The sequence below is a fragment of the Rhinolophus sinicus genome, chromosome 1 (assembly GCF_057876585.1).
Source record: "Rhinolophus sinicus isolate RSI-liver-muscle chromosome 1, RSI-T2T, whole genome shotgun sequence".
Classification (NCBI taxonomy): Eukaryota; Metazoa; Chordata; class Mammalia; order Chiroptera; family Rhinolophidae; genus Rhinolophus; species Rhinolophus sinicus.
The window spans coordinates 165,251,739-165,270,832 of NC_142501.1; the positions used below are offsets into that span (position 1 = coordinate 165,251,739).

Sequence of the window (19,094 nt, forward strand, 5' to 3'; positions counted from 1 at the left end):
GCCAACAGTGTAAAGAAGACACAGTCAACAGGAGAAATAAAATGGATTCTGTATTACAGTGTAAACCAGTTCGTTATTGTACGTATGAGATGATGATTGGTTTGGGATTTTTCATCTGCCACAGGTGACTTCAGACTAGGGAGACGTGAATTCCAATGGCAACTATTTACTAGTGGCTATACTTGGCTCTGGTGTTGTTTTCATCTTCTGTAAAAGGATAAAAACCTGTATTGCAGAGTTTATGCAAGACTAAAACTAAGTTTTTAAAATACATATATAGTACAAGGAAAATGCTTTAAAAGTAATAGCAATTATTATTGCCAACATAATTTTGTCCGGAATTCAAATTAGTCATGCTGGTTAGACTACAGTATTTCCTAAACCTTTTCATGTCGTTTTACACATAGGAAATATTTGGTCAATACTTTGGGGCAAACCAACAAAGCTGTTTGGGACTGGCTTGATGTAACTACTTTTCAAGGGCACCAGGTGGCCCAGGCTACCTCATGGCTAGGGAAGTTGATAGCTGTGGTCACCAGGCATGCCAGTTGGGAAGCTTTGCATCAGAGTATCAAGCTAATAATGTAACTTGGTGGACTAGCCAACTTTTGATGGTCCCATGCATGGTTAGAGACTACACTCAATCTGTGGAAAAGCTGCCTCACAAACACATGCCATTAGTTAAAAAGAACCTAGTTAAAAAGGGATAGGTTTGCCTCTCCTTTATTGGAAAAACAACTCCCTGTATATACTCTCCTGATCAAGTAACATCATCTTCCTGGAACTATCAAAAGAAAGTCCCAAAAGTGGAATTAGTTATTCGTAGGAAAGAACAGACTTTGGATAGTACTTTACTGCAATTTACAAAGTGCTTTTGAACGCATTTGCAGCCCTATGAGGAGACTCGAGGATTGAGAGATGTATCTAATACCATATGGTTGGGTAAAAGGTAATTGAGGCTTATATACAGGTTTCCTAATTCAGTGTTTTTTCCCAAGGTGATTGAGAGAGTAGCTCAGAATTATGTTTTCCCATACGGCTATCTATATATTTCCCTAACAGTTAGCTGAGGAAATGAAAATTTTCACTAGTTTCAGTTCCTAGCAACTATATGCTTTAAAGCCTAAATTAAAATATACAAAAGTCATACAATTACCCGAGATCTATCTCTGAGATAAATCGAAGAGGGTGCAGAAAGAGTAGTTTTATGATTTCATTATATGAATTTCATGAATTTTTTTCCTCACCATTTCTAAACATAATTTGGGATTGAAAAATACAGAAATGCACAATAATTTTTATATTCAAGGCTAAGAAAAAGTGGTGCCTTTCAAAACAAAATAGGAAAATTGAGTATAGGTAATATACTTGTTTTCTACTGCTATGTAACAAATTTGCTCAAAATTCAGTGGAAACATTATCTTACATGATCTCTAAGGATCAGGGATTCAGAAGTGGATTAACTGGGCATTACAGGGAGTCTCATAAGATTTCAGTCAAAATGTTAGCCAAGACTGCAATCATCTGAAGGCTTGACTGATGGCGGCAGATCTTCTTTCAAACAGAATCAGACACATGTCCTTTGGCTAGAAGCCTCAGAGTCTGCCAACTGGACCTCTCCATAGGGCTGCTTATGATGTGGCAGATAACTTCCCCCAGAAAAAAACCTTAATAGAATAAGGGGGAAGCCTCAGTGTCTTTTATGATCTAGTGTCATCGCCCACTGTCACTTCTGCTTTTTTTCTATTCCTTAGTAGCGAATCACTAACTACAGCTCACATTCACGGGAGAGGAGTTAGTCTCCACCCCTTGGAAGGAGGAATACCAAAAAATTTGTGAACAGTTTAAAATCGCCACAGGAAAGGAGAAGACACACATATTAAATTTGATCAGATTCTGTTAAGTGTAAGCAGTAAAGACAAAATGCAGTAGGATATTTAATATAAGAATTGCCCCCATACAAATTGAAATAGAAAAGATCACTTAGATATTGAACTTTTGGATTTAAAAAAATTAGTTGACATTCGAAAAATGAAATCATTAAGTAAATTAAATGTTAACTGTACTTAATGTTTATATAAAGCATTTAAATAATAAATGGGTTTATGTCTACTGGAGCATTATTATAATATTTTCATGTTAATGGAACTTTAATATGATTGCTATAGATTTCCAACTGATAGCATACAGCACTCAAAATGGATCAGGGCTGTTACTCGTGTGGACCCCAGGACCAAAAAGATTTGGATCCCAGGACCAAGTGCTTTGATAGGTTCTAAACATTTTCAAGAAAGAGTCATACGGCATAAGAAGAAAGCTGAAAAAAGGAGCTGTGCCTTCTGTTTCTCTATACAAGGTACTTACATCTAGGTGTAAACAAAAGTAAATTTTACAGAGCCATTTAAAATCAAGATAGTTCACATTATAGCTAGAATTTGCAGAGATTAAAAAAAAAACACCTAGGTCCTAAAATAAGTGCAATAATAGATTTTAAATGCTTAGAAAATTTGTTTAGTTCTAAATCTATAATGTAACAGTAATTCTGCTTTGGAGCTTTTTTTAAAAAAATAAGATATATAAATGCAAATCATAGGTCTACCTATACATAAAGGTTACTAAATTGATCATAAAATCAACTGGATATAAGTGGACTAAGAACTCAGGCTTTTAAGTATGAGACAGTTTTCAAAATACTTTGAAATTACTTACCCCTTTTTTGTTTCTTCCCAATAATGTTACTGATCTTGACCCAAAAGGTACCTAATTATTAGCATTGATACAGAGAGACGTATACAGAAATAGAAGGCTTTCTATGAGTCAGTCACCAGTATTGGTGTTAACATTCTTATCTTTCTTCTGATTGTTTGTATTTTATCCTTTGCCCCTTGGCCACACTCCTGTACATGGCTGAGTCACTATCTGCCGTCTGCAATAGTCATCCCACTGTTCTATCCCGCCACTACCCTGACCTGCCTGCCTCGTGTTCAGTGGAGTCTCCTTCTTTTGGTATTGCTTTATCTTATTCCCCTAGTCAGAAGAATATACTCAGTGTCAAATCCAATCTCAAATTCCAAGAGCTTCCTATTTAACTGATGTGTGCATTTCTAACTGCTTTGAACTATCTTTTCAAACCACATAGGAGGTCTGACAATTAACTTCGCAAACTTGTTGCAATGCTGTTGCTAACCTTTTTTTTTTTTTTTTTTTTTTTTTTTTTTTGATACCAGAGGGATTATTTGTTATGAATCTGTACCAACTGGAAAAACAGTTAACCAAGTTTACTACTATTTGGAAGTGCTGAAAAAGCTGTGTGGATCAGTTAGATGACCTGAACTTTTCACCAACAATTCATGGCTCTTGCATCACAACAATGCACCAGCTCACATGGCCCTGTCTGTGAGGGAGTTTTGAGCCAGTAAACAAATCACCGTATTGGAACACCCTCCCTATTCACCTGATCTGGCCCCCAGTGACTTCTTTCTTTACCCGAAGATAAAGGAAATATTGAAAGGAAGACATTTTGATGACATTCAGGACATCAAGAGTAATATGACGACTGCTCTGATGGCCATTCCAGAAAAAGAGTTCCAAAATTGCTTTGAAGGGTGGACTAGGCACTGGAGTGGGTGCATAGCTTCCCAAGGGGAGTACTTCCAAGGTGACAATAGTGATATTCAGCAATGAGGTATGTAGCACATTTTTCTAGGATAAGTTCCCGAACTTAATTGTCTGACCTCTCTATCTTAACTGCATATGTAGTAAATTGACTTGCATTCATGCTTTTTTGTAAAATCAACAATAGTACTATTTATTGAGACCTACAATGGTTCAGGCATTGTACCAAGAGATTTACATAAATTATCTTGTATCCTCAAAACAAATCAGAAGATAAAGAATTGTAGAGGTTAAGTGACAGCTAACAAGTGAAGGAGCTGGAATTCAAATCCAGGTGGGTCTTAATCCCAAAAGCTCAACTACGTCCACTATGCCTTCCATTTTGCACAAGTAACTTCCCTATCCCCTCTACTAACGCATGCTATCGCTCCTTCAAAGAACTACTCAAAACTTATAACTATGAAACCTTCCCAAATTACCACCTTTCTCTAGTTACTTTAATCATTTCAGAAACTTCCAGCATCACATTACTATTTCTATATAGGTTCAAAAACAAAACAAAACAAAAAACAACCCTGTTTACATTGTCCTTTAGACTATCCACATACTAAAAAACCAGAGATTATTACCTTTCTTTCATAACTAACTCTACACAGCAACCAGGGGAGTATTTTGCATTCAGTGGTATTTTTATAGATACTCTTCTGTGATAATTTCTAAAATAACCTTACTTTTCTACTTCTGTCATAGGTTCTCCAAGGTGTACACCTTAAAGGTTAAGCAAGACTTAAAATCCTAAAAGAGCCACTTCCTGATCATTCTGAAGAGGTCGCTATTGAGGACCATAATTACAGTTTAAGGAGACCTTTAACAGTAAGTATAGAGAAACTGGCTGAGGTGCAAGAAAGAGATGCTACCAGTGTCCAAACCAAGACCTGTGGCTGTCAGAAACAACAGGACGATCAAGAAGAGAGAGGGCTTACAATTAATTGATACTCTGGTGGAAGAGAAACTACTTTCTGAAGAAACAGAGTGTCTGCTATGAGCACAATTTTCATGTATGTTCCCATGACCTGTAATATTTACAAAATAGCTCTATAATTTTTCTGAAATATCATTAAATACTTACTTTGCTATTGCCTATGAAAACATGCTTATGGCTGAGAAGTGAAAAGTCTCAGTAGCGTAAACAAGAAGAATGAAGAGTAATTGCCAAAATCTTTTTTATGGTTTTGCAATTTGAAAGTAATATGTTTATTATAGGAAAAGCAAAGAAATATATAAATGATCATTATAAAACATAATCCTACTACCCAGAGATAAGAAAATATGGTTTATACCATACACTGTACTTTTTACTTTTTATAATAGCAGTTACCCATGTTACTGTAAATTCTTTATAAACAATCTTAACTGCTACATAATTTATCACTAAAGGCCTTTTGCAGTGTAATTGAACTAGATAATTTGCAAAATCCTTCTGCGCTTCAAAACTATAAGTCTCCAAATTTTTTCTAATAATTTTCATATATATAATATGTAATATACCATATATTATATATATTACATATTATGTTATATATTATATGCATACATATTATATATATTACTATCTATATTATATATTATATAATGTATACATATTGTATTTATATATGTAATATATATAGTGTGTATATATATATATATATATATATATATATATATATATATACACACACACACACATACATTCAGAGGGTGCCAAGAAAATGTATACACATTTTAAGAAAGGAAAACTATTAAAATTGTATTATAATACTCAATATATACTGATAACAAAAGATGAACACAAGTCATGTTTGACTTCTGCAATTATAAGAGGTACTCAAAGTGGTTACCATCAGCGTCCAGACACTTCTAATTACGGGAACTACTGTTTGAGCAACGTTGACCAAAGTGTCAACTTGTATCCATTTTTTTGGCACCCCCAGTATATCCATTGAAAAACAACCGAGTCTTCTTTGTGAACCAGGATGTTTGAAGAGGGGCAGAATGAGAATTGCCAACTTACTCTTTGATGAAAGAAGCAGAGATATTTGGATTTACACTCTGGTCGATAAAAAGCATGTCCTATTTCTAGAAAAAGTAGGTATCTCCAAAGGAGGAGATATTTTGTTTTTCCAACAGGGGAATAGAGGTGATAAACAGGGGTCCCCACCACCAGGAACACAGGATTTTTTTACTCTCAGTAGTAGGCAAGAGTCACTCTGTCTGTTCACTCTGAATAGTGACCTATCCCTAGAAATGTTTTTCATGTCTAATTTTTTACTGTCAGATAAATGAAATGGTAACCAGGAAACAAAATAAATAAATGTGCTCATAACCAAGAGACTTAATTTTATCCAATTATTTCATTTTCTTTTCTGTTCCTCTAAAAATCTCCACTCAGGCTGCCATTGAATAGTAAAACATAATAATTCAAGTTGAAACTCTTTTCTCCCTTTTTTTTTAGTGATATGAACCAAGGTGAACACAATAAATTGGTCAACGGCCTCAAAGACTGGATATTAATCTCTGAACAAATTCAGTTAAAATGCGAATGTATTTGAATTTTGGTGACCAGTGTGGTTATGATCTATACCTGAAAATGTTACTGTACACATTTTTTCATCGAAAAGATTAAATAAATTTATTTTAACAGATTTTAAGTGGGAATTGTATGACTGGACAGAAACATCTGAGTACTCCATAGAAATGAAGCAATTTGCATGGACACTGTATTGTGCGGTAGCAGAGTCTATGATTATGCAAGAAAGGTTCTTACGCTGCCTCATTCTTCCATCCTCAGAACGTAAGTGAATTACTTTTTAGTGCTAAATAAAACAAATATTTTGTTCTTTTATTGCGTTTTAGACATTAAGGATATTAGTAGTTGTATTCTATTAGTCAATTTTCTCTTTAAAAACTTCTAGGTGGTATTTGCATATTATCAAAATCAGTATTTTCTTTTCCTTTTGCCCCCCTTTACATTCAGTATTATTTTATATTAATTTCAGATGTATAGCACAGTGGTTAAACATTTATATAATTTAAGAAGTGACCCCCCTGATTGGTCTAGTATTCACCTGGCACTATACATAGCTATTACCATATCATTGACTATATTCCCTATGCTTTACTTTACATCCCCATGACTATTTTGTAAATATCAATTTGTATTTCTTAATCCCTTCACCTTTTTCACCCTTCCCCCAACCCCCCTCCCATCAATCTAGTACCCATCTGACACCATACATAGTTATTGTAATATTATTGACTAAATTCCTTATACATCCTTGACTACTGTGTAACAAGCAATTTGTATTTTTTTTTCTTTAGATTTTTTTATTGGGGAAGGGAACAGGACTTTATTGGCGAACAGTGTGTACTTCCAGGACTTTTTTCCAAGTCAAGTTATTGTCCTTTCAGTCTTAGTTGTGGAGGGCGCAGCTCAGCTCCAGGTCCAGTTGCCCGTTGCTAGTTGCAGGGGGCGCAGCACACCATCCCTTGCGGGAGTCGAACCGTCAACCTTGTGGTTGAGAGGACAGGCTCCAACCAACTGAGCCATCTGGGAGCTCAGCGGCAGCTCAGCTCAAGGTGCCATGTTCAATTTTAGTTGCAGGGGGCGCTGCCCACCATCCCTTGTGGGAGTCGAAGAATTGAACTGACAACCTTGTGGTTGAGAGCCCACTGTAAATTGAATTGACATGTGGGAATCGAACCGGCAGCCTTCGGAGTTAGGAGCATGGAGCTCTAACCGCCTGAGCCACCGGCCAGCCCAGCAATTTGTATTTTTAATCCCTTCCCATTTTTTATCCACTCCCAAACCCCCTCCCATCTGGAAACCATCAAAATGTTCTCTGAGTTTGTTTCCATGAAACAAATGTATCCGAGTTTGTTTTTATTACGTTTGTTTATTTTGTTCTTTAGAGTCCACTTATAAGTGAAATATATGACATTTGTCTTTCTCTGCCTGGCTTATTACACTCAGCACAATACCCTTTAGGTCCATCCATGTTGTCCAAGATGGCAAGATTTCATCTTTTTTTATGGCTGAGTAATATGCATAGTAATGTCATAAATTTAATACTCAGTTTTTACTGTTTTTTATCACTGGTTTTACAGATTCCTTTTTACTCACTTTTTGTTTGTTTGGCTTAAACAACAAAAATTTACTGTCTCACTTTCTGGAGACTAGAAGTCCAAAATCATGTTTCAGGACTCCTTGGCTTATACATGGTCATCTTCTCCCTGTGTCTCTTCACATCGTCTTACGTTATGCATGAGTGTTTCTGTGTCCAGATTTCCTCTCTTTTATGAGGACACCAGTCATGTGGGATTAGGATTCCCCCTAGTGATCTCATTTTAACTTGAGGTCACATTCTGAGGTACTGGGGATTAGGACTAGGACATATCTTTTTTGAGGGACACAATTCAACCCATACAAGTCACTTTCCTGTTACATAAGCCTCCCATTACCCACCGACTAAAAGCCAACTCCTTCCTGTGGCTTACTGCTTCCCATGATATGGGCTCTGCAGCTTATCTCTCGCCTCCCTCCCTGCCCTCCTGCATTCCATGCTCCGGTTGTAAGGCATTTCTTGCTGTTTTTGCTTTAGGGACTTACCCTTCCATCTGCTTAAAACTGCCCATTCTACCTGTTAGTCCTGGTGATTAGTCTTCTCCCTTCAGGCTCAGATTAGATATCACATCCTTTGAGAAGCCTGACCTGCCATTCTTCCACCAATTCTGGGTTAGGCACCCATTGTGCACATACTAAATGGAACTTGAATCTTAGTGCTTACTATCTTCCTCACGAGACTGTGAGCTGCCCAAGTATGAGGCCTGAGTCTGGGTCTTTGTTATATACACACACCCTGACCGAGTGGTGCCTGGTACACAATGGTCCCTTGATAAATATCTGTGGAATTGAAATAATGCCTGGATGATCATTTAAGATTTTGAACAGATATAAGGAGGAAATGTGGTAGACCTCAAGTTGCTGTCTAAAAAGTAGCACTCCATTTCATTCACTGTAGTTGGGGCAGACACCAGCCAGGAATGGCAGGAGCCACCTCTCCTGGAAGGTGCATCTTAGTTTCTTATTGCTGTAACTTTGAAACAGACTCACAGGGGCTCTGAGCTGGAAAAACTCTTAGAAATCATGTAGTCCAACCCCCTCATTTTAAAGAAGGGAGAAATTGAGGCCTGGTAGAAGGAAGGACCTTAATTATGACATTTTTTTTCCACTTTAGGGAAAACATTTTTTTAAATTGAGATGTAATTGACATATAATATTAATTTTAGGTGTACATTTAATCAATATTTATATATAGTAAAATGATCACAATAAGTATAGTTAATATCCATCACAGTTTTTTGTTTTGTTTTTTTTTCTTGTGATGAGATCTTTTAAGGTATTCTTTCAGCAACTTTCAAATATACAATACAGTATTATTAACTATAGCCACCCTGCTGTACATTACATTCCCTTTTAAAAAAATGAACGCAAATTTTCCCATACACACACTATTAAAATACTACTACTAATAAAAATTTTAAAAATGAGAGAAAAGGAATGAAAATTTATTAATTGTTCCTCCATATATAAACAATTATTATTAACATTTAGGAAATTTTCTTCCAGGCTTTTTTTTCCTGTGGTTAGATTTACTCATTTTTTAATATACTTTTGATCTTTAATACTTGCATAATATCAGGTAGTCGTACCTATTAACTTGGGCATTCTCCAACTATTGGACACTTACATTGCTTCCATTTCTTGGTTGTAATTGCTGTTTCTTATATTGAGATGAACATTTGTGTATGATTTTACCATTTAGGCTAGATATTATACTTATTTATAAATGTCTACTTTCTGCTAAGCAAGAGCCATTTTTTTTTTTTTTTTAAGATTTTATTGGGGAAGGGGTACAGGAGTTTATTGGGGAACAGTGTGGACTTCCAAGTGCAAGAGCCTTTTTTATAGACACTATGTTGATAACTCCTTCTCCTACGTCTTTTTAGTCAAGTCCTCTGTACTGGTTTTACGCTATGGTTTATGCGAGATATTCCATGTGATCTATCTTTTTTTTTTCCTTCATGATTTTCTTTATTTCCTATAGTTTTGCATCAACTCTTGGATTAAATCTTTTCTGGTAATTCCAGCGCACACTGATCTTTTTTCTTTTCATGTCATTTGCATTTTGTAACCTTTGCTCTGACATTATCTATTTAGATTTATAATTTTAGTACTTAAAATGTTGCTGATTTCTTTGAGTACTTTGTCTGAAACTAAGGTACCTTATTTAATGTGATAGTAATACACGTTTGTTATAAAACATTCAAACAATATGTGACTATATAAATACCAGAAAGTGAAAAACACTTATACTACTTCCATTCTCCTAATCCTACAAGATAACCACTGTTAGCAGTTTGGTATATATTCCCTCATACTTTTTAAAAACACATTTATCTATCAATACAATTTTGTTTTAATGGCCATCTCTTATTCCAATATATTAGAAGTACCTAGATTTTTATCCTTAAAAATCTGACCTGTCAAACATGTTCATATTTGATTACATTTCCATTCATTTTCCCATTTAAAAAGCTGTATCTATTTTAATACATATCTGCTTAAGTATTAGTTCTTTATAATCATTATATTTAATATTCATTTATTCAGTGAATATTTATTGATCAGGAGTAGCCAGTGAGGCAGGAATAAAACCAGGAGATTGTGATGGCCTGGAAACCAAGGGTAGAAAATATTTCAAGGAGATAGTAGTCCACTATATCAAATGCTGCTAGGACATCAAGTAAGATGAAGACAGAGAATTGACCACTGGATTTTGCAAGATGGAGGTCACTGATGACCGTGACAAAAGTAGTTGCAGGAGAGTGGTAGAGAGGTAAGTATGGCTGAAGTGGAATGAGAAGAGACAGTGATTATGGAGTCTTTCAAGGAGTTTTGCTGTGACGGGAGCAGAAAAATGCACTTGTAGGTAGAAGGGAACATAGATGGAGGGGAGGGTGTTTGCTGAGATGGCAGATATGATTTCACTATGTGTATGTACACATTGGAATGATCTAGTGCACAGAAGAAAATTGGTGATATACAGAGAAAGGATAACTGCAGGAGGATAACATCCAACACCATTGTGGAGGGAGCTCGGGCCTTAATTAGCAGGGGAAATTCATGCATTGAAACAGGAAAAAGGCAGATACACATTCAAAAGGTTAACAGATTTGGTGGTAAGAAAATGAGTTTCTATCTGATTGCTTCTATTTTCTCAGAGACATGAAGTTAACAGCTGAGAGTTGGGGCAGGGGCATTAGAAGTTTGGGGAGAAAGGAGAAAATGTGAATAGTTGTTGTTTTTTCCCTCTGTGATGATGGAGAAACAATTACATGGCAAACAATTAGGTGATGACAGACAACATTTTAAAAAACCCTTGGTTTAGTTAGCCAGGTACCTCACTCACTCACTAATCTCTAATTGTTATACTATCTTTCTCTAATTCTTGGCTACTGTCATCTCTCTAATCTGTAGTGACGTTACTTTTTCAGTTCTCCCTTGAATTCCTTATGTCCGCACTTTTCCCAGAGCTGTGCTTCTTGTAATTACAGTACTTTCGGTCTTTAAGGTAGTTTGTTTTCACAAATCCTTTGAAATGATGTCATTAACATCGTCAGTCTTCCTTATTATAATACTGATATTTTGCATGATCTTAGATTTTCTGTTTCTAATTTTCAATTTTTTTTATTCATTGCAATTTAGTAAATTAGCTTCCCCTCTATAGATGAGGTATAGCTTCCTACTTTTTACTTGAAAAGTGAACAGAACAGTGGGAGGAGCTAATAGTCTAATCTTTTTCTAATATTAAACAAAACCACTAAGCTCAGTGTTATGGCTCTTTAGCACTATATTTTTCACAGATAGTTTTAAGCCACCCAAATGACTCCCTATAATCATTCCGTAATTAAGCTGTTGTTCAATTTAAAAATCATGTTGATGAGAATGCAAATTATGATTGGTATAAACTTTCTGAAGGACAGTTTAGGAATGTGAATTAATTTTCAATTGACCCACCCAATTAAGTGCACCTGAGGTCCAAAATTTATTTTTAATTTCTTATATAAGTGAAGTCCATTTATTCCAATACATGTGTAAGTAAATTTACCTCTGCATCCTACTCCTAGGAACTGCATAAATGACATAAATATGTATATGTGTATGTGTGTACACAAACACACTGTGGTGCTGTTTATATTGTCTAAAAAATAGAAACAGCCTAAATGTCCTTCAATACAGGTTGGTGAAATTATTTATGTTTTAACTATACTGTGGTATACTGTGTACACATTTAAGCTGTTGTAGGTCAACAGTTAAGGATATGTAAAATTTTTGTATAACATTACTATTAGTAAAGAAAAATAGATTCAGTATGATTTTTACAAATTATATTTAGGTATGTGTACAAAAAGAATGTTCCTGAAATATCAATGGTAATTTTTACTTTCATTTTTGTACCTTTCTATATTGTTTCATTTTGTAAAAATTGACAATTCTTTTTTTCAATCAGAATTTTTTTCCCCCCAGAATTTTTTTTTTTCATTTTGAGGCGAGGGAAAAGATTTCAGAGGGTCATCAGTCGCTTCCCTACAGTTCTAACTCACAAATATGATTTGGGTATTTCTACTCTCAATTATAAAAACTTTTATAAGCAAATCAACAAGTACACATCCCTTTTTGCCTGATAGTCAGAACATCATTCCAGTAGCTATGGACATTAAGATACCATTTACATTTTCATTTAAAAATCAAGCTCACCAGAACATAAGCTTTTTTTTTTTTTTTAACCTATTTAAAAGAAAAGTTTTACATAGAGGCATTACGTGGCTTTATCACATACTCACTGCATATTGCAACACAGTTAACATCTTTGGTGTTCATTTGAGAATCCTAATGCAAAAGGATAAATTCTAAGCAATTAAAATTTTGTTGACACACTTGAAAAGGTTTTCAACATACTAGTGGCTATAGCACCCTGTTGGAGAGCCACTGTACTATTTTCTCATTGTCTTACTCTTTTGCCCTATTTTAAACTATAACAACCGATTAATACTTTCGTCTCTTAAGTAGATTGTAAGCTACTTAGTCAAATTATGTCTTTTGCATCTTACAACTGTGTTTTCCAAACCCATTAGTGCATCTTAAAATCAATTTAGTGGGCCATAATCAGCATTAAATTTCATGTGTGTATGTGTGTGCACGCATGGCAGGTAGTAAGGGTAAATTCAGTTTATGAAACATCTAACTGGTTACAGCAAAATAGTTGGAAAGCCCTGTCCTGAAATACTTAGGGGGAAGTACATTAAAATCTCAATTAAGTAGAAGTCAGCTGTCCAGGAAACCTAGAATACAGCCCCCAAATCAGAAATTTAATCCCCAAGTCATTTGAATTACAAAAGTAAATTTCAGTTAAGATGAGCACCTCAGTCTCTACCTCAGAATCCATTTAGTCTTATTTTAGGCAATTATTAAATCTCACTGTTTCCTTTCCTGATCTACAGTAAACTAGAAAGAACAAATTCACTGAGTGAGGAGGAGTCCGAAGATACACACCAGTAGCAACAGGAAAAAATCAGCAGTCTGGGAAGGTCAGGGATACTCTACAAGAACTCCTGAGACAGTGTGCAGGTACTTTGTGTAGGAGCAAACAGAGGCAGACACCCTTTTCAGGCCCTGAGGAGCAGTGAGAAAAGCTCTGGTCAGGGCAGCAGCACAGCTGGATTTCACGTCTGTGCAGAATTAGCAGCACAGAACTGGCCAAGGGGCTTAGCCTCCCCCTCTGTACCCGCTTCCTAACTGTACAGTGAGGTAGGTGTACTAGATGTTCACAGTGCCCTTCCCATTCGTCAATTTTCTCATTTCAGTGAATTTACAGGTGAGACTGGTTTCTTATCTAAATTATAAACACATCAATTAGAACAAACTGGGTAATTGATTTGTATATTTTTTAAAGAAGTGAAGGAGAAATGAAAATTTATTTTGTGTTATGCTTGCATCTTAGAATACTACTCTGTGTTTCTAAGTTTCCTATTATCTTACTATATTAAGTTAACTCGGAATATTTACTTGAAAATGTCTGTAGAACTTGGCTATTTATACTTGGCTTTATTTCCACAGGGATTTGAGACTACTTTAGTACCATTTAAGGCATTTCCCCTTTCTCACATTTCTTCATTTGAGTTTTTTTCTTCATTTTTTTACATTTTCTAGATGGTTATCCAAATGCAAATCCAGTCCAGGTTTCAACAGCAACATTTTTTCTTTTCTTAAACAAAGAGTAGAGCATGGAGACCAGCTATATCAGTATTGTTCGCTGATCATAAAATATGTATCTCTCAAGCAACAGCTTCAGTGGGACCCCACCAGTCACCAATTGCAAGGGTTTATGGACTTTGGTCTTGGCAAACTTGACGCTGATGAAATGCCGCTCGCCTCAGAAACTATTTTGTTAATGGCAATGGGTATTTCTGGTCATTGGAAAACACCTGTTGGTTATTTTTTTGTAAACAGAGTGTCTGGATATTTGCAAGCTCAGCTGCTTCATCTGACTGTTGGCAAACTGCGTGACATAGGGATCACAGTTGTGGCTGTTACGTCTGCTGCTACAGCTCTAAGTGTTCAGATGGCAAAAGCATTGGGGATACATATTGATGGAGACGATATGAAGTGTACATTTCAGCATCCTTCATCTTCTGGTCAAGATTGCCTACTTCTGGGGCCGGCCCGGTGGCTCAGGCGGTTAGAGCTCCATGCTCCTAATGCCGAAGGCTGCCGGTTCGATTCCCACATGGGCCAGTGGGCTCTCAACCACAAGGTTGCCAGTTCAACTCCTCGAGTCCCGCAAGGGATGGTGGGCTCTGCCCCCTGCAACTAAGGTTGAACACGGCACCTTGAGCTGAGCTGCCGCTGAGCTCCCAGATGGCTCAGTTGGTTGGAGCGCATCCTCTCAACCACAAGGTTGCCGGTTCGACTCCCGCAAGGGATGGTGGGCTGTGCCCCCTGCAACTAGCAACGGCAACTGGACCTGGAGCTGAGCTGTGCCCTCCACAACTAAGACTGAAAGAACAACAACTTGAAGCTGAACAGCACCCTCCACAACTGAGATTAAAAGGACAACAACTTGACTTGGAAAAAAAAGGCCTGGAAATACACAGTGTTCCCCAATAAAGTCCTGTTTCCCTTCCCCAATTAAAAAAAAAAAAAAGAGATTGCCTACTTCTTTGATTCTTGCCACTTGCTTAGATTAAGAAGTGCATTTCAGAATTTTCAAAGCATTCGGTTTGTTAATGGCACAGCACATTGGCAACACCTTATGGAGTTTGTAGCACTAGAGGAACAGGAATTATCAAACATGAAAAGAATCCCAAGAAAACTTGCAAATTTGAAAAACCATGTACTGAAAATGAATTGTGCTGCCCAACTCTTCAGTGAAGGCGTGGCCAGCGCGTTGGAATGCTTGCTGTCATTAGGCCTGCCTCCTTTTCAAAACTGTACTGGCACCATCCATTTTATATGCTTACTTAACAATATCTGACATTTTTAATAGTAGGAACTATTATGGAAAGGGACATAAAGGACCTCTAATGCCAGAAACTTTTAATAAAATTAATCACATGTTAATTGAAGCCAAGACTATTTTTGTTACATTAGCTGACACTAACAATAATCAAATAATTAAAGGTAAGCGAAAACTAGGATTCCTAGAATTGTTACTCAATGCTGAGAGCTTAAAATGGCTCTACCAAAATTATGTTTTCCCAAAGGCGATGCCTTTTCCATATCTTCTGACTTACAAATTCAGTCAAGACCATCTGGAATTATTTCTGAAGATGCTTAGACAGTTATTAGCAACCAGTTCTAACCCTACCTGCATGGCATTCCAGAAAGCTTACCATAAATTGGAGACCACATATAGAGTACAAGGTGAAGTGTTTCAAAATGAACCAAGCATCCTTGACATTTCAATTGCTCGACGGACAGACTTGGCCCTTTGGACAGTTCAACATCAGTATGGTGTCAGCGTTATAAAGACTCTTTTTCACAAGGAGGATACTTGCCAAGACTGGTCTAATTGTTTGCTAAGTGAGGCATTACTAGACCTGTCAGATCACAGGTGGAATCTCACCTATTGTGCTGGTTATAGTACCGATAAATTATCAGCTCTTTTAACTTGTGAGGACTGCATCAGCGCACTGTATGCAACAGATCTTAAAGCTTCTAAAATTGGGTCACTGTTGTGTGTTAAAAAGAAGAATGGTTTGCATATCCCTTCAGAAAGTTTATGTCGAGTCATAAATATTTGTGAGCAAGTTGTAAGAACCCTTCAAGAATGCCAGTTAATGAACGACTTCCTAAATGGAGGGAATTTTATCTTCAACAGAAAATACTATGTGAGCTTTCTGGGCATATTTATCTTTTTGTAGAGTTAGATGAGCATCTCTTTGATGGAGAAGTGTGTGCCGTCAATCACTTTGTAAAGTTACGAAAGGATATAATAGTCTGTTTTCTTAAAGTTCAGAGCTAAAGATGTAGCTCATTTCCCTTTAAAACACCATTCAGAAAGAACTGAAATGAAAACTTTGTCAAGGAAACACTGGCTACCTTTACAGGATTACAGATATCCAGGTTTTGCTAATACCAATAAATTCAGGCATCTGCTAAGTAATGATGGATATCCATTCAAATGAGGGATCAAAACATATTAAAACTTACTTTAAGACTAATTGGTCAACACTTATTTTAAAGTCAACTTACCATATTTTATAAATTGACCATTCTGCTCAATGGACCAGTTGGCATTTCTGACTTACTAGAATTTGTCACTGGCGTATCATATAGTCTGTTCGAACTTCGGTATGGCTCGCAGCATTTCAGTTACCCAAGCAGACTAGCTAAGAGGTGCTGTCTTTCAATTTACTAAGACTGAATAATGTGACTGGACGTACTTTTAACTTGTTCAGTCTACTTTAAAAACAAGAGAACTACAACAGGTAGGAGTCACCAAAACATCGACTGCTCTTATAGACAGACTACATTCCCTAAAAGAGCTCTTTGGTTTACAGCTCTTAAGAATGTGGACAGAATACCTATAAAACCTTGAATATAATTTTTAGTTGGAAGTTAAGGTGTGGTTTGAAAATTAAAGCTAAATTAAGATATCAAATACCACAAAAATCCCTTTGCTTACAGTGCCCTAAAATAGAAACACCATGCTTTATCAGGCAGAAGGTAAACACATGAGCCATGAAATGGTTCCTTGTGCTGCAACCAAACTGGGGAATGTAGTCTAGGAAGTACACAGGTGACATCATTTTCACAATCCATTGTCTCTAGACCAAAATACTACTTTTGAATAATGGAATGCACACTTACTTGACTCCTATTCGAAGAGTCCAGTGCTCATCAGCGAATGAGAAGCCTTTATTCCAACTTCTTCTGAAGTCTACTTGTGTTTGCAGGGTGGCTAAAATAATGAAACATATTTCATATGTTGAATGAATAAACGAATTTCATAGTATTTGAGTAATAAATTGGAAAAAGGTGGTCAATTGAGACAATAGTTATGAAAAAACTGGTCTTAATGTAGAGTTTTTCAGAAATTTAGGAGCTTAAATAATCTAAAGGTGGAAACAATACGGGCAATTTTCTCCATTCTCACACCCGGATTTGAAAAGATAAATAAAAAATCATAGGTACATGTACTTTTACAAATGGGAGTATTTTAATGGATAAAAGAAACAAGCACATTATTCACCCAAGTGTGTCAAGCATCTCTTTTTGCCATTGAGTGAATATTCACAAAGTATAATCTTAATATGAAAACTGAAAATTGTTAAAGATTAATGACTACATAAAAGTTGTTTCATGAATTGAAATTCACCTTAGTCTATTTTTATACATTTCTATTCTACCTCAAAGGCTGAAGTTTTGAAATGTAACCAGAGTTGTACTGTATTTTACACAAGAGCGATTGCTGAGACGTCTGAATATTGTGGTTTTTGTTTTGTTTGTAGTAGGATTTTAGATGCACCAAGATAAATCTTATTTAAAGGAAGCCTGTTTGTAAATCACCACTTTTAGCTTATTGCTTATATAAACCCAAGTTTTGTACCTGATCTTTACTTAAAACTGGGTTCATATCTGTAGTGTCTTATTTTCTGTTGTTACATTTGACTCATATACTAATATATTCTATATTTTAAGAAATTAGTGTTTTGAATTATTTAAGTGCTGGATGATTTGGACAAATATTGAAAATAATGTTTGCATCACTGCCTTCAGCACAGTTAATTGTTCTTGCCCTAGTGAAAGTGTTCCAAGTCTGATACCAGGTTTACTTGATATGATATGCTTTACAGTGAAAATTTTTTTATATTATTTGATTAGGGTAATTTAGTTTATAGATTCTATTCAGCGCCTTTGTCCCTTTTTTTTTTTTTTTTTTTAAGAAAATTAACATTCCCATCAGAAATTTGTCCTTCTTACTTTTCAACAAATAGTGCTGGAAAAACTGGATAGCCACATGCAAAAGTATTAATTTTAATGCGTCAAAACCCTAAATAAAAGTATAAAACTTTTAGAAGAGAGTAAATCTTTGAGACTTAGATTAGGTGATAGTTTCTTAGCTGTGACACCAAAAGCACACGCAACAAAAAATAAACTGGATGTCATCAAAGTTAAAAACCTGTGCTTCAAAGGACACCATCAAGAAAGTAAGACAACCCACAGAACGGGAGAAAATTTTTATAAATCATATTATCTGATAAAGGAGTTGTATCTAGACTATACAAAGAAATTCTATAACTCAATAATAAACCCAGTTTGAAATATGGGTAAAGACTGTGAGTAGACATTCTTAAAAGGAGGTATATAAAGGGCCTATAAACACATGAATATAGTATTCAACATCATTAGCCCTCTGGGAAATGCAAATCAAAACTACAATGAGATGGCACTTCACACTAGGATGGCTCTAATAAAAAAGATAATAACAAGTGTTGACAAGAATGTAGAGAAATTGGAACCCTCATAACCTGTTAGTGGGAAGGAAGACACGTTGGAAAACAGCCTGACACTTCATAAGGTAAGTAAAACAGTTACCATATGATCCAGTAATTCTAGTCACAGGCATATATACCCAAGAGAAATGAAGTATGTCCACATAAAAACTTGTACAGAAATTTTATAGTGGCATTATAATAGCTAAAAAGTGAAAATGTTTAAATGTCCAACTGATGAAGAGATAAATAAAAATGTGCTGTATCCATACAATGGGTCATGTGGTAAGCATGTTTTACAAACTGCCAGAACTGCTTTTGACAAGTGACTGTACCACTCTGCATTTCAACCAGGAATATGTGAAAGTTCCAGTCGCTCC

At 35.9% G+C, this 19,094-nt stretch overlaps 1 protein-coding gene across 1 annotated transcript in view; it reads left to right on the forward strand.

Annotated features, from left to right (window-relative positions):
• The window catches only part of THAP9 (THAP domain containing 9), a 23,349-nt gene extending 4,496 nt beyond the window's left edge, over positions 1 to 18,853 (forward strand). The window contains 11 exon segments of the mRNA XM_088791712.1: positions 2,169 to 2,291; positions 2,293 to 2,356; positions 4,366 to 4,518; positions 4,520 to 4,673; positions 6,299 to 6,376; positions 6,379 to 6,448; positions 13,928 to 14,412; positions 14,923 to 15,247; positions 15,249 to 16,036; positions 16,039 to 16,232; positions 16,234 to 18,853. Coding sequence (XP_088647838.1) covers positions 2,169 to 2,291; positions 2,293 to 2,356; positions 4,366 to 4,518; positions 4,520 to 4,673; positions 6,299 to 6,376; positions 6,379 to 6,448; positions 13,928 to 14,412; positions 14,923 to 15,247; positions 15,249 to 16,036; positions 16,039 to 16,232; positions 16,234 to 16,404 — 2,605 coding nt within the window. The 3' untranslated portion in view covers positions 16,405 to 18,853.
• The last annotated feature ends 241 nt before the right edge of the window (positions 18,854 to 19,094 follow it).